The 13,136-nt window shown below is 46.5% G+C and overlaps 1 protein-coding gene across 18 annotated transcripts in view; it reads left to right on the forward strand.

Annotated features, from left to right (window-relative positions):
* Sipa1l1 (signal induced proliferation associated 1 like 1) overlaps positions 1-13,136 on the forward strand; it is a 309,410-nt gene that overhangs the window by 278,815 nt on the left and 17,459 nt on the right. For all 18 annotated transcript variants that reach the window (XM_076550988.1, XM_006973074.4, XM_076550983.1 and 15 more), the window contains 2 exons: positions 262-380; positions 2,165-2,607. In XM_076550988.1, coding sequence (XP_076407103.1) covers positions 262-380; positions 2,165-2,607 — 562 coding nt within the window. The remainder of the gene's footprint in view (positions 1-261; positions 381-2,164; positions 2,608-13,136) is intronic.

A 13,136-nucleotide genomic window follows, 5' to 3' on the forward strand; every position in this document is an offset into this window, starting at 1 on the left:
CATTGTTCATGGCCTTTGGTTTGGTGGCACTTGGCTATGCTAATGTGTATGCTGTGACATGTTGTCACCAGCTGCAAGCTTTCTCCTTCAGCCACCTAGTTTCTGACATGCTGTCTCCTGGGTAGACTTGTAGCAAGCTTGCTGCTGGTGCCCAGAATTGGCTGGTCAGTGAGCTCTGAGAGATGGGGTGGCAGGCCATTTCCATGTGGTAGCTGTACTCTATTTAGTGCCTATACCATAATGTCCTGTGCTGTGTTCCAGAGCCTACATGCCATCTCCCAGCAGTATCAAAGGTACTGCCTGCTTTCCGAGACAGTCCCAGTGGGAGATTAATTCGGCAGGATCCAGTGGTTCACTTGTCTCCAAACAAACAAGGCCATGTAAGTTCACCATAAGCTTAATGAAATAACTGCTTTCCAGCAATGTATCGTGATTCCTGTAATTTGAAAATGGCACCCACCTGCTCTACCCCAACTCTGTGTGGCAGAAGGCAAGATATTTTACACTTGGGGTTTGTACAGCCCAGATTCTGAGTTGCTTTAGTGTAAACTACATTCTGAGGAGTATATCTGCATCCCCACAGGTCTTTAGGAAGGTTCAAGAATTCAGAAAAAGTCCTAATGTTAGAAGGAGAACTGTGCAACAAAGAGGTTTTGCCCCTCAGCATAGCTTGGAGTGGAGTGAGGGAGTGAGGCCAGGTCATGTGATCTGTTATTAAACACAGATCAAAAATTCTTATCCCTGTTGTAGCTGCACCTGCAGTTCATTCCCTTTTGGGACTAAAAAGTATTCCATTGATGGATGGGGAGATATAGGTATATACTATATTTTTAATCTCTTCATGAGTTAGTAGTCACTTGGCTTGTATCTTTTATCTATTATGATGACTGCTACAAACACTCATGCTTATATATTTGTGAATATACATTTTTCTCTCTTAAATCTGTATCAAGAACGAAATTGCAGCTATTTTACTGTGTCTACTGCCCAGTTTTCATTCCTGATAATCCCCCCCTCTTTTGTCCGCTGTTTGGTTTGGAGGTATTCTTGTGTGTGTGAAGTCTCCCTACCGCCAGCGACACTGGGCACCTTGCCTTGCGGTTGTTGATTTTTGTTTTGTTTTGTTTTTTGTTTTCGAGACAGGGTTTCTCTGTGTAGCTTTAAAGCCTGTCCTGGAACTAGCTCTGTTGACCAGGCTGGCCTCGAACTCACAGAGATCCACCTGCCTCTGCCTCCCAAGTGCTGGGATTAAAGGCGTGCGCCACCACCCAGTGTGGTGTCTTCTTTGCAGAAGCAACTGTTTACATGTCACACCATTTTAATTCATTACTTGAAACAAAAAGCCTTAGTTTTGATAAAATCCAGTTTCCATGTTTGTTGTCCTAGCTAAGAAACCATGGTGTAACCCATGGTCATGGAGATTTACACCTGCTTTGTCTCATGGGTTCAAAAGTTTAACTTGTACATTTAGGTCTCTTAAGTTTGTTTGTTTGTTGGTGGGTTTTTTTTTTTTATGCAGTAAGGATTCAACGACTTCTGGTTTGGGTTTGTTTGTTTGGTTGGTTGGTTGGTTGGTTGTTTGGTTGGTTGGTTGGTTGGTTTGGGGTTTTTTGGCATGTGAATTCCAGTTGTCTTGGCACCATTTACTAAGGAGCCCAGTTTCCCCCTGTGGAATTATCTTGGCATCTCTGTGTAGATCTAACTTTCAGCCTTGGTTGGAAAGCTGTCTCCTAAGCAGTTGCTAACTGGGAAAGCACAAGAATTCAGACTTAGTTCATCTCAGATTCTGCCTGTTAGCTACTGAGGATGGCTTCTAGAGTCAAGCCCTTTGGGAATACCATTTCCTTTCTCTGTTAAGATAATAAAGAAGTCAATGACAGCTTATATTTCCTGGTTAAAGTGATCTTCATGCCATTGTGTTATTATGTTGGCCTCAGTGAAATAATGGAAAATGGATTCTTGGAGGACATGTACCATCTCTGCCAGAACCATGTACCACAGAAGAGCCCATCAGTCTGAGTGCTGTTCCCAGTCACTCTTAACCTAATTTTGACTTGTTATTGGAGCTTTGTGACTAGGCACATGCCAGAGCGTCCCCCTGTGATCCTTTCTTGGTGTTGAGGGCACGTCGCCTGCGTGTCAGTAACTGTGGCTTCTCTTGTAGCCTGACAGCCACTATTCCAGCCACTCCAGCAGCAACACCCTCTCCAGCAACGCCTCGAGTGCCCACAGTGACGAGAAGTGGTACGATGGGGACCGCACGGAGTCAGAGCTCAACAGCTACAACTACCTGCAGGGCACCTCTGCTGACAGCGGCATTGATACCACCTCCTACGGCCTCAGCCATGGCAGCACGGCCTCCCTGGGGGCCGCCACCTCGTCACCTCGTTCAGGGCCAGGCAAAGAGAAGGTGGCACCACTGTGGCACAGCTCGAGCGAAGTGCTCTCCCTGGCAGATCGGACCTTAGAGACCGAGGGCCATGGCATGGACCGGAAAGCAGAGTCCTCTCTGAGCCTGGACATCCACAGCAAGAGCCAGGGTGGCTCGAGCCCCCTGACCAGGGAGAACAGCACCTTCAGCATAAATGATGCCGCGTCCCACACCAGGTGAGTGCCCTCTGAGCCTGCCTGCCCGCCCTCGGGGTCCCCCCCACCACTTCAGTATGCGGCGATGTCCTCAGGGGCACTGGAGTTGGTGTACATTTATTTATAAACACTGTATTTTTATATGCTGTTATATTTTATGCCATTTATTTCTCAGCAAAAGAGTTCAGTAATCTTAATGTGGTATTTCAAATTGGGAGAAAATTTTGCAGATATATTCATTGTAAAGTTGGTTTTGTTTTTTTTTTAATTTCCCTAACTACATTCCAGAATTAGAGTTTTCTAATTTTGATTTTCAGCATTGATATATAATGAATATAGAGGGCTACAGCTTTTTTAAGATACTTGAATGTCTTGACTATATTTTTGAAACAAAGTGGTTTTTCCCCAGATGGGCAGCTCTTCCTTAGTGCCCAGCACATCGTCCCCCAGCTTCTTGCCCTAGCCCGTGGCTTACCCCATATCTCCTTCCTGCCTCCTGACAGTGACGCATTGCTGGTGGAAATGCCCATCACAAAAGCATAGCTGGAGGGCCACATGCCCTTCCCCCAGCGGAAGCACACAGGACTGTCTGAGGGAGGAGGCGTTCCGTTCCGTTTCTGCTCTACACCTCTACACCTCTGGTGTTTCTCCTCTTGCCTTTCACTGTTGCAGACTGCTGGTCAGTGTGACCCTGTCTAACCTGACTGCCCCACCTGGCAGCGAAGACTCATTTAGCGTTTGAGTTTTCCAAATGGCAAGCCCTGTATATAATTTGCTAGTAAACCCAGATCACCCTGGTGGGAAGAGACATCCGCTTTATTTGTCCTTAACTGAGTCAGTGCAGCACCCAGCTTTCTCATCGTGTCTCTGTTCTTGCTGAGGAAGGTTTTGTTTTGTTTTTATTGTTGTTGTTTGGTTTTGGGGTTTTTTTGTTTTTTTTTTTTTGTTTTTTGTTTTTGTTTCTTTTTTTTTTTTTTTTTTTTTGGCTTATCAAGACAGGGTTTCTCTTGTGTAGCTTTGGAGCCTGTCCTGGATCACGTGCTGTAACCCAGGCTGGCCTCGAACTCACAGAGATCTGCCTAGCTCTGCCTCCTGAGTGCTGGGATTAAAGGAGTGCGCCACCACCGCCCAGCTTGCTGAGGAAGTTTTAAGTTTGTCTTCTCTTCAAGGTCGAGGCTGTGTGACTGGATGCATCTCCTAGGCAGTGTCTCTGGTTGTCATCCCTGCATTCCAGCTTGTTGTTATTTTTGAGATTGTATTTTAGTTAGGTTTCTCCCTTCCCCTTCCTCCCTCCAAACTCTCTCATATACTCCTCCCCACTTTCCTTCAAATTCTTGACCTCTTTTTTGTTAAGTATTACATTTGTTAAGTCTATACATTATGTATGTATAGACATATAGATTCCTAAATGTAACCTCTCATTCCATATAATGTTACTTGTGTGTATGTTCCCACGGCTGACCATTTGTCACTGGACAAAGAGCTGGGGCTCTCTTCCCTGGGGAGGACCCCTCTCCCACTCCCAGCTCTCCTTAATTGCCTGTAGTTCTTTGTGTAGGGTTGGGGCCTCGTGGGCTTTTCCTCCTGCAGTTGGCACACATGCAGTGTCTGCTGGTGTCCTTGTTCAGTCCATGTTTGCGCGCTCATGTTGGTGAGACTCTATAGCTGTAGCTTCTGATATTACCAGGAGATTTTAAAATGACTGTGCTCTGGAAACTCCATGTACCTCAAGCAGCAGTGACCTTGAGAAAGTGGCCTCAGGATCCCATTGTCCTATAGTTCAGGAGCTAGAGTATTTGGCTCAACAAGAGTAAGGGACGTGTTAAAACAGAAAGGTGGGTCCCAAATGCCCTTAGCAGTACAGACAACCTGGTAGAATAGCACCTTGCCGGCTGCTCCTAGTGTGACCCTCCGTTGTGTCAGACTGCTAATGTCCCTCGGCATGGGTCAGAACTGAGTGGTTTCTGGAAACCTAGATTTCGGTTTCATTGATTTTTTTCAGTTGCTCATTTTAGAAGGGGACCTTTTCCTAATGACAGGAATTCACCTGAAGAAAGATCCTTGGTCTAACCTGAGGCAGCAGAAAGTGAGCTGAGGAGGGATGGTCTAGAATGGTGTGACCACAGAGCAAGGTTGAGAAGAGCTGGACCCAGGTACTGAACCACAAAATACTGAGGCTGTGCTGCAACAAGCCCAGGGATCTGCACGTGTGTACATGTACACACACACACACACACACACACTCACTCACTCACTCACTCACTCACTCACTCACTCTCTCTCTCTCTAGAAGCAGGCACCTGGGTTTTCCTTGTGCTGAGCAGACCTGCCAAAGCCTCAGGAAGGATTATCTAGACTTTGTGCTTCAGATGGGCCATGTGGAATCATTGAAGTCATTGCTTAGAAATAGCTGTGCTGTTGGAAGCCAAGCTAACTCGAGAAGAATACGGTCTTTCAGAAGGGCGCCACGGTTTCCCACCCACCGCAGGCTTGAGTCACACTGGTTTCTAGACTCCTGGTAAATAGGCATACTTTTTCAGGTCTGTTGGTCTTGGCAGAGTGAGCTGGCTAATCAGAGCTGAAGCAGCCTCCCCTTTCTAGAGGAAGAGAGGACTAAGCCACAAATGTGCATTGCCGGGGAGCTGAAATCACAGCAAATTAGAGTGTTTGTGTCCTCTGAAGACAGGAGCAGCAATTAATGTGGAGATCTCTTGACAGTGCATAAAAGAGCTTGTACCTGGGACTTGGTGACAGAATTTAAATTACAGTGATTAAGTTCCCCTACATATTTCTGGCTAGGCTGGCCTCCCCTCTGTCCTCCAGTCTCCCTGTTGATGACTGCGCAGGTTTTTTGTGGCACCCTTGAGGACTGCATTAACGCAGGTTGATAATTACATGGGGATGTTATATTTGAAAGTCATTAAGAGAAGCCATCCCTACAGATAACTTGCTATGGGGGTAGAGAAAATGCAACTTAAGTTTTAATTTTTATTTTTTTATAATTGCTCATTCCCTTTTAGATCTTAAAATGTATCACTCAAAAAAAAAGATTTATGGTGAACATAGGAGAGATGATGGTAACACTAACATTAATATATTCGTTCACAATTTTTAATACATTCTTAATAGCTGGAATTGTTGGTTTTTCCTTAAGAGTTCCAGCTCTGACACTGGGCAAGGTCAGTATATGGGGTAATGCCTCAGTTAATGGAAAGTGGCTGGAAAGCCCCAAAGTGCTTGGATCCGCTGCCCTTGAGCCCACACCTTCAGAAAGCTTCAAGAGCCCACCTCATCCTTACCCACGGTACCCTTGTTAGCAGGCTCTGTCACTGACGAAGTGCCTGGCGCAAACAGCACACTGGAGGGAAGATTCACTTCGGGTCATGGTTTCAAGGGTTTCAGTCTAAGATGTGCTGGGTCCATTGCTGGGGTCCAGGCTAAGGCAGGACACAGCGTGGTGGGTGCGGGCATGGGCAGAGCCTGCCCCACCTCGCGGTGGCCTACACAGAGAGAGACAGACACACAAGGCAGCAAGAGCATGCCCTGGGAAACCTGTTTGTCCAACTAGATTCCTAGCTCCAGTTTTCACACGCCCCCAAAATGCCACTATGTTGTGAGTCCTCCAAGCCCTTGTGAGCTAATCATTACTTGGTCAACTGGGGACCAAGCCTTTAGCCAGCAGTTCTCAACCTGTGGGTCATGACCCTTTGGGCAAACCTCTAGCTCCAAAAACTACTTACATTATGATTCATAGCAGTAGCAAAATTACAGTGATGAAGTAGCAACGAAAATAGTTTTATGGTTGGGGGTCAGCACACGTGAGGAGCTGTATTAAAGGGTCGCAGCATTAGAGGGGTTGAGAACCACTGTCTTTCGCACATCAGCCTTTGGGGAGGATCTGTCACACTGAACTCCTGTCGGTTCTTTCTATAGTCACTCTTGTTAGTCAGCCATTCTGCTTGCCTCAGAACTCCTTTTGGCTTCCCGGAGCCCCCGAGAGCCTCTAGGCAGTTGGGACCCATTATTAGTGTCACCTCAGAGGAGGACTCCCACCGAGCAGGCCGACCCCAAGCTCCTGTGCGCTCAAGTAGCACCTGAGCATTTCAGCAGGTGGGTCCTGATGGACAAGCAGGAAATGCTCCGTCCTGATGCTCCTGCTTACTGCTGGATGTGAAAAGGTCTCGACTAAGAGAATTCAAACATCACATAAATTCTCAACTCATGACTTCAGAGACACACACTCTGTTTCAGAGCTTCCTGCAGACACATCTGCTTTCATGGACAGTTTTAGTACTTAAGTGTGTTAGTACTTAAGGCCTGTATATCTAGCATGAGCTGTGGAAAAGTTATTTCTAGGTAAAAGGTTGTTTTTTGTTTTTTTTAACTTTAACAAAACAAGGAAGAAGTTGGTCATTCTGATAGTCACCAGAGGGGCCAGTTCAAGACCAAGAAAACTGCCTGCCTGTAATACAACTGTTGTGAATGGGCCGTTTCTAGTTGACCTCATAAGCTAATGAATTGTTCATGCCAGAAGCTCTTTCCTGGGAGTGGTGAGGGGGCTTCATGGGTGGGGCTCACACAGCCTGCTGGGCTATGTCTGTGTGTCTATCCTATGTCTGTGTGTCTATCCTATGTCTGTGTGTCTGTCCTATGGCTGCTCTGTTTAAATCCTGTCCTCTGGATCTGAGCCTCTTTCAGATGTAAGAGAGAGAACGCTTCCTGCTTTGTTTAGAAATTGTCCCATTGTTTTTATATGCAGTGTTTTTTGCCCTAAATCTTTTCTGGATGGAATTTTGTCAGTAGTTAACAGTTAATTGCCTGTCTTCTTCACCCCACCCCCACCCTCTATTCCCAAGTACTGAGAATTGAGCCCACAGCCTTGCATTTGGTAGCCAGATGCTGTACCACTGAGCCACATCTCCAACTCTTTACCTTTTGATTCTGAGCAGGGTTTTACTAAGTTTTCTAGACTGGTCTTGAACTTGAGATCCTCCTGCCACAGCCAGGCCTGATAGTCTTCATTTTTCTCCCTTGGTTGAGAATACTGGTTTTCTAAGTATTATAGACTGATTCAGAATTTGAAACTGCAGCGTCTGGAATTCACAACACAGACCTTTTGTTGGAAGCTGCGGGCATCTCTGTTTGAGCCCCATCAGAGAGTTTCATTGTGTGCCGAGCTCTGCATACAGCGAGCGTTAGGGACGCGTTGCTCTGCTTTTGTCGAGCAGGCTTCAGCCCGTCTGGATGAAGCATCTTACTGGATCTCCTCCAGCCTGTAGGAGCGGCTACTATTTGATGTCGACTCCGGTGACCAGCAGGAATAGGAAATAGAGCCACTATGGCTGAAATGTGAAGTGCACGTTCAGCGATGAGCCCTCTGTTAAGGCTTGAGGGTCTGACGGAGAGCTGCCCCACATCCCTGCCCTCAGAACAACCTTCACTCGGCTGACGTGGCAAGCCCAGGCCTTCCACATGCATGAAGTAGAGGCCCAAAGCAATGCAGCAAAGCAGAGTCCATTATTTGCCACTCTGAGCATGCTCTCTCAGGGTAAGAATTCATGTCTATGTTTCATTAAGGAGAAAAGGACTCCATAGAAGAGGTTCAGCCTGGAACAGTCTCCTCCCTGTCAACATTTTGCCACATTCCTCCAGCTACAGCCAAAACCCTCTTAAGAGAGAAATGGTTTTGTTCAGCCAAGTCCTTTCTAAACACGAAGGGGAAGGTTTGGTTTTGTTTTTACTTCTAAGGTTAAGAGAAGATCCGATTGATTCTATCTGCCTTAGCCTCGGTAAGTCAATGACTGTATGAAAGCAAAGAATGCATTACACCCTTTACCACAGGCAAGGCAAGGCAAGCGAGAGACTCAACAACATGGATGTGAGCCTGAAATCAATGCTATGTCTTTTCTGCCACTGTCCAGCTCTGTGGCCTGTGACCAGTCACTCTGGGCTATCTCTTACCTGTCATTCATAATACTGGCTCTGCTGAGAATGAAAAAGGTTACCAAGAGCATAGCCCTGGAAATGTACCCAAGGCAAGAGAGCACCTGTTTATTTTCTTAAGCCTCACCCCTGCTGTGAGCGGGTGTTTACTTTGTTTCTCTTACATAGTTGGGTGTTGCAGGTGACCTCACCTTGTGGTCCACAATGATCCATGAGGCCTCTTCTGCGCCCACCTCATTGCTCAGGCTGGACGTGCGTGCGTGCGTGCATGCGTGCGTGCGTGCGTGCGTGCGTGCGTGCGTGCGTGCGTGCTTTCTGCTCACCAGACATTTGCTTCTTGAAAGGGGCAGCTTTCTTTGCTGAGCCCACTCTGCCCCCTGCCAGATTAACCACCAGATTCTCTTGCCCATCTCCCCTAGTGCTTTAATGCCGTGTTTCCTGAAGCCCTCCAGAATGATGGAGCTGATAGTAGAGAATTAGCCAGTGTTGAGCACAGTGGGAGGAGTCCTGCTTCATCATCGTCCCCCATCATCTGTCACCCAGAGACTTGTTATTTGCACAAGCAATCCCAGGAAACTCTATCAGCTACCCTGTCTTTGGTCATAGGCCAGCATCCAGCCTTTGCCCAGATTTTGTCACAGCCATTTGACAAGTGACTAATTGCTGCTTTCCCTCTCAGAAAATACCATCCTTCCCAGGCCAGCACTCAAAGTCAAGCCCTCGTGCCATGCCCCACGATCAGATGTCTCCAAGTATCTCTCTGGCAACTCCCCATAGCAGACAGTGGGCAGCAGCTGTTGGTGCACAGGAAAGAATGGTCTCTGTGGTGATGCCGACACTTAGAAGGGCATCCCCAGCCAGTACGTGGGATTGGTACCTGGAAATTTCACAGACATCTGTGCTTCCCTTCCTGATGGTTCCTTCTTTGTAGGGTCAGCAGGCAGACGCAGGCAGCACCCCCCTTACTAGTGTGCCTTCTGCAGGGGGCCAGCCCTCCTGTTAAGACACAGGAAGTCACCAGGCTCCTGCACCTTACCTTTTTCACGGCTTCCTTCAAGCTGTAAGTTGAGAAGTCTGGACAGGTCAGACTGGCCTGGGCTCCTGGCCACCTTGTCGCCCTTTCTTTTACTTTTGTGTGTAGTAATACAGGTGTGCCCTCTCTTCTTCCCTAGAATGGCCAAAGAACCCAGAGCTGTGCTGTTTCTTAGGAAAGGGAAAGTGACCTAGAGTGTAGATGAAAATTGAAGACGCAGAGTCCAGGGACGTCCTGCCAGGATGCTCAGCAATCTGCTTTGGCAGTCCATGCTCACAGTTAAACTGGCTTTTCGTATAGCAGAAAGGAATCGATACAGCATTGTCATTTCCTTTTGGTTCCAACATTGTTGCCTCATTACCTCACACGGTTCTTAGGAAGGGACTCAACGCTCTGTGGGTAAGACAGAATCACAGTATACTGAGTTAACAAGAGTTCCCCAGGGTAATGAAACAGCCCAGCTGTCTGGGTCCCCTTTAACTCAGAGCTGTCAATTTGGCGTTGACTGTGGTATAATTAAACTCCCCCCCCTCCCAGAGTCTCTTGGTGAAGTATATGGCTGTACTACCTGTAGGTGGTCATAGGCCCTCAGGGAGTCAGCTTCAGGATTCTCCACCCAGAGCCTGAGCTGGAACTATGTAGGAAAGGAGGAGACAGACCTGTTTGGGAAGGTGAAAAGTTTATAGTCTCGGATAGCAGTTCTTAGTTCTAGGAAATAAGAGAAGCCTTTAGAACTGTTCAATACATAGGTTTCTTTGACTCAAGAAAATGTAATATGAGCTCTCAATTCTTCATCAATGTTGGCTCCTGCAGAGACCACAGTATTGTTTCAGAAACATGGTATCCTTGGCTTTAACTCCTGAATCTGGGCAGACATGAAGTGGGGATTTGACCAGATTAGAGCAATATGAGCAATTCAGCTGGACTCAAGTGGTGGTTCTCAAACTGGGTGCACACTCAGAGAGGTTTTGGTCACATGCAGGCACTGATCCTGCTCTGTCTCAGTGGATCTCTGGGATTAGAACTCCAAGGCACATGTATTAAAGGTGTCCCAGGTGACAGCCTGGCTTCTGCTGCCGGAGGTGTGTGCACTAAGGAAGGAAGACAGGCCAGTGAATTTCCATTCTTTTCGCTTTGTGCCTTTGTTCCCAGATGTAATCAGTTCTTAAATGGGACTGTCTGATTATAACCAAATAAACAGACGTATGCTGGCATTTCACACCTGGGACCGAGTATTAGCCATCGTAGTCATAGATAAAGCGGTCCTAGTTAAGTGGCTCACTAGTGAGGATCCGATGTAAGCAGAAGCATCATTTGTAGACTTAATTATCACAATAAAAATAATGTCAAGTTTTAAGTACAATTGGGTAAAGCACTGTGCGCGTCCCTAATCTCACATGTGAGGTGGACTTACAGCTTACCATTGTTTTAGCCTTGCCTTGCATCCTATGTTGAGTGGTTACAGTTGCCGGGGACTCTTCTAGGCATGAGGATGCAGTAGCAAGCAAGGAAAAACAAAAGCAAAAAAGTCATCTCAGCCCTCCTGGGTCTGCACCCACCCAGGCAGACAGAGGACAGACAACAGAATCGAGTGTGTAGCACTCTTCACAGGGCAGATGCTGAGGAGAAACCACACGGCAAGTATTTTTGGAAGAACCTGCTGGGTTCCCGGGAGTAGTGGCCACGGAGAGGTGAAGTCCACTTCAGAGTCTGTGCTGTAGTACAGGCGCCCCCGAATGCCAGTTAGGAAAATACCAGTTAAATTCACATGCGCACTGCTGTGTCCTCTAAACATTTCCCAGCCTCCTCTTTAACTTCCTCTTGGCATAGATCTGTTCAGCATAGCAGAGTGGTTTATAAATTAATTAGCTGTATAATTTATTTTCTATTCTCCTGGCAAATTATTCCTGTTTTGACTCAACTTTAGCCTTTTAAAGTTCTAAAATTTTTGAAGGAATATCAAAGTATTTGAAAGTAAAATTTGGCAATTCAGGTGTACCTCAGAGATTGCAGAGGCTGGGTCATGGACCACAGCAGCCTCTGGGAACACACTAGAAGTGTGAGTTCTCAGCAGGGCAGTGGTGGCGCACGCCTTTAATCCCAGAGGCAGAGGCAGGTGGATCTCTGTGAATTTGAGGCCAGCTGGTCTACAGAGCGAGTTCCAAGACAGACTTCAAAGATACACAGAGACACCCTGTCTCAAAAAACAAACAAACAAAAAAAAAAAGAAGTGTGAGTTCTCATGTCGCTAACCATGTCCCACCTGCTACATCAGCATCTCTGGAGAGGGACATAGTCAGCATTTTTAACATACTGCTATTTGAGAGCTGGCTCATAAGACTATCCAAGGTCACTTACACATCCAAGATGGATAAGTCTGCTCCAAATAGCAACCAGGGTTAAGACTTGGGACCTCATAACTGTGTTCTTGGTGTGTGTGAAGAGATCCTAAAGCAAAATATAAATTTTAAAATCTGCAAACAGAAGACTAGAATCTTGTCTCCGGGTAACTAATGGGCACCCCACACACACACCGCCTGCCATGCTGTTTAAAGCTGGCCTGAGGCTGCCCTCCTGCACTGCAGAAGCACCTTGGCTGGCTGGCACTGCCTCCCCTCATGTGTGCTGTGCCTCTGCTGCCTCTCTGTGCGTTCACTCTTCAGCCTTGAAGTCTGTCCTTTTTCCTTCAGTTCATTTTCACACTCTGCATCTTCTTTCTGGAGCAGAGATCTGCTGTTGTGTTGTTCTTACTGATTCAATACTCAACAATTAAGAAATAGTTTTATATCCTCCCTTTTAAGATGTATTATTTTCTTTTTTAACTGTATCTGTGTGTCAGCAAGGGTATGTCTTATTGCCCTCAGAGGCAGGAAGAGGACATTGGCTCCCCTGGAGTTACAGGTCGTGGTAAGCCACTGGGAACCAAACTCGGGTTCTCTGCAAGAGCAGTACATACTCTTAACCACTGAGCCATCTCTCTGGCCCCTCTTCTTAACTCTAAAAGGAGCCAGGTGGAATGTTTATCAGGGGGTAACAGGTCATTGCTTTTAAATTTATGTTGTCCTTGGAGATGTTGTAGGGGTTCCACCTTTCATCTCTAGCTAGGAAAATGCTTGGGGGAAGAAAATGTTTCAGTATTAAAGTAAGACTAGTCATTTTTTATTCTGTTTTTCCAAGTTTGGGCCTAGTTCTTCTCTATCATTATAAAAAATAGAGCATTTGGCTCGATGTGTTCTGAAGTAATAAGACCACATTCATATTGAAAGATCTCCAGATGGATTCTTCCCCCAATACCTGTCTGGCTCTGGTTGCTGATCCTCCAATGCTGACGCGGCCCCTCCCTGCATATTATTGACTTTTGCTTTTCTGTGGACTTTTTCACAGAAGGCTAACATTCATAGGGCAGAAGTACATTACATGTACTTCTCACATGAACACTGTATAGATAAAGCAGACTAGACCACTGACATCCCTACATCACGCTCTGACCCCATTCCTTCCCCATGGAAGGATTCATTTCCCATGATTCTCAACTTGAAAGGATAGGCTCACACCCTCTGTGTTATTCTGTGTG

Source organism: Peromyscus maniculatus, chromosome 14, assembly GCF_049852395.1.
Source record: "Peromyscus maniculatus bairdii isolate BWxNUB_F1_BW_parent chromosome 14, HU_Pman_BW_mat_3.1, whole genome shotgun sequence".
NCBI classification, from domain to species: Eukaryota; Metazoa; Chordata; class Mammalia; order Rodentia; family Cricetidae; genus Peromyscus; species Peromyscus maniculatus.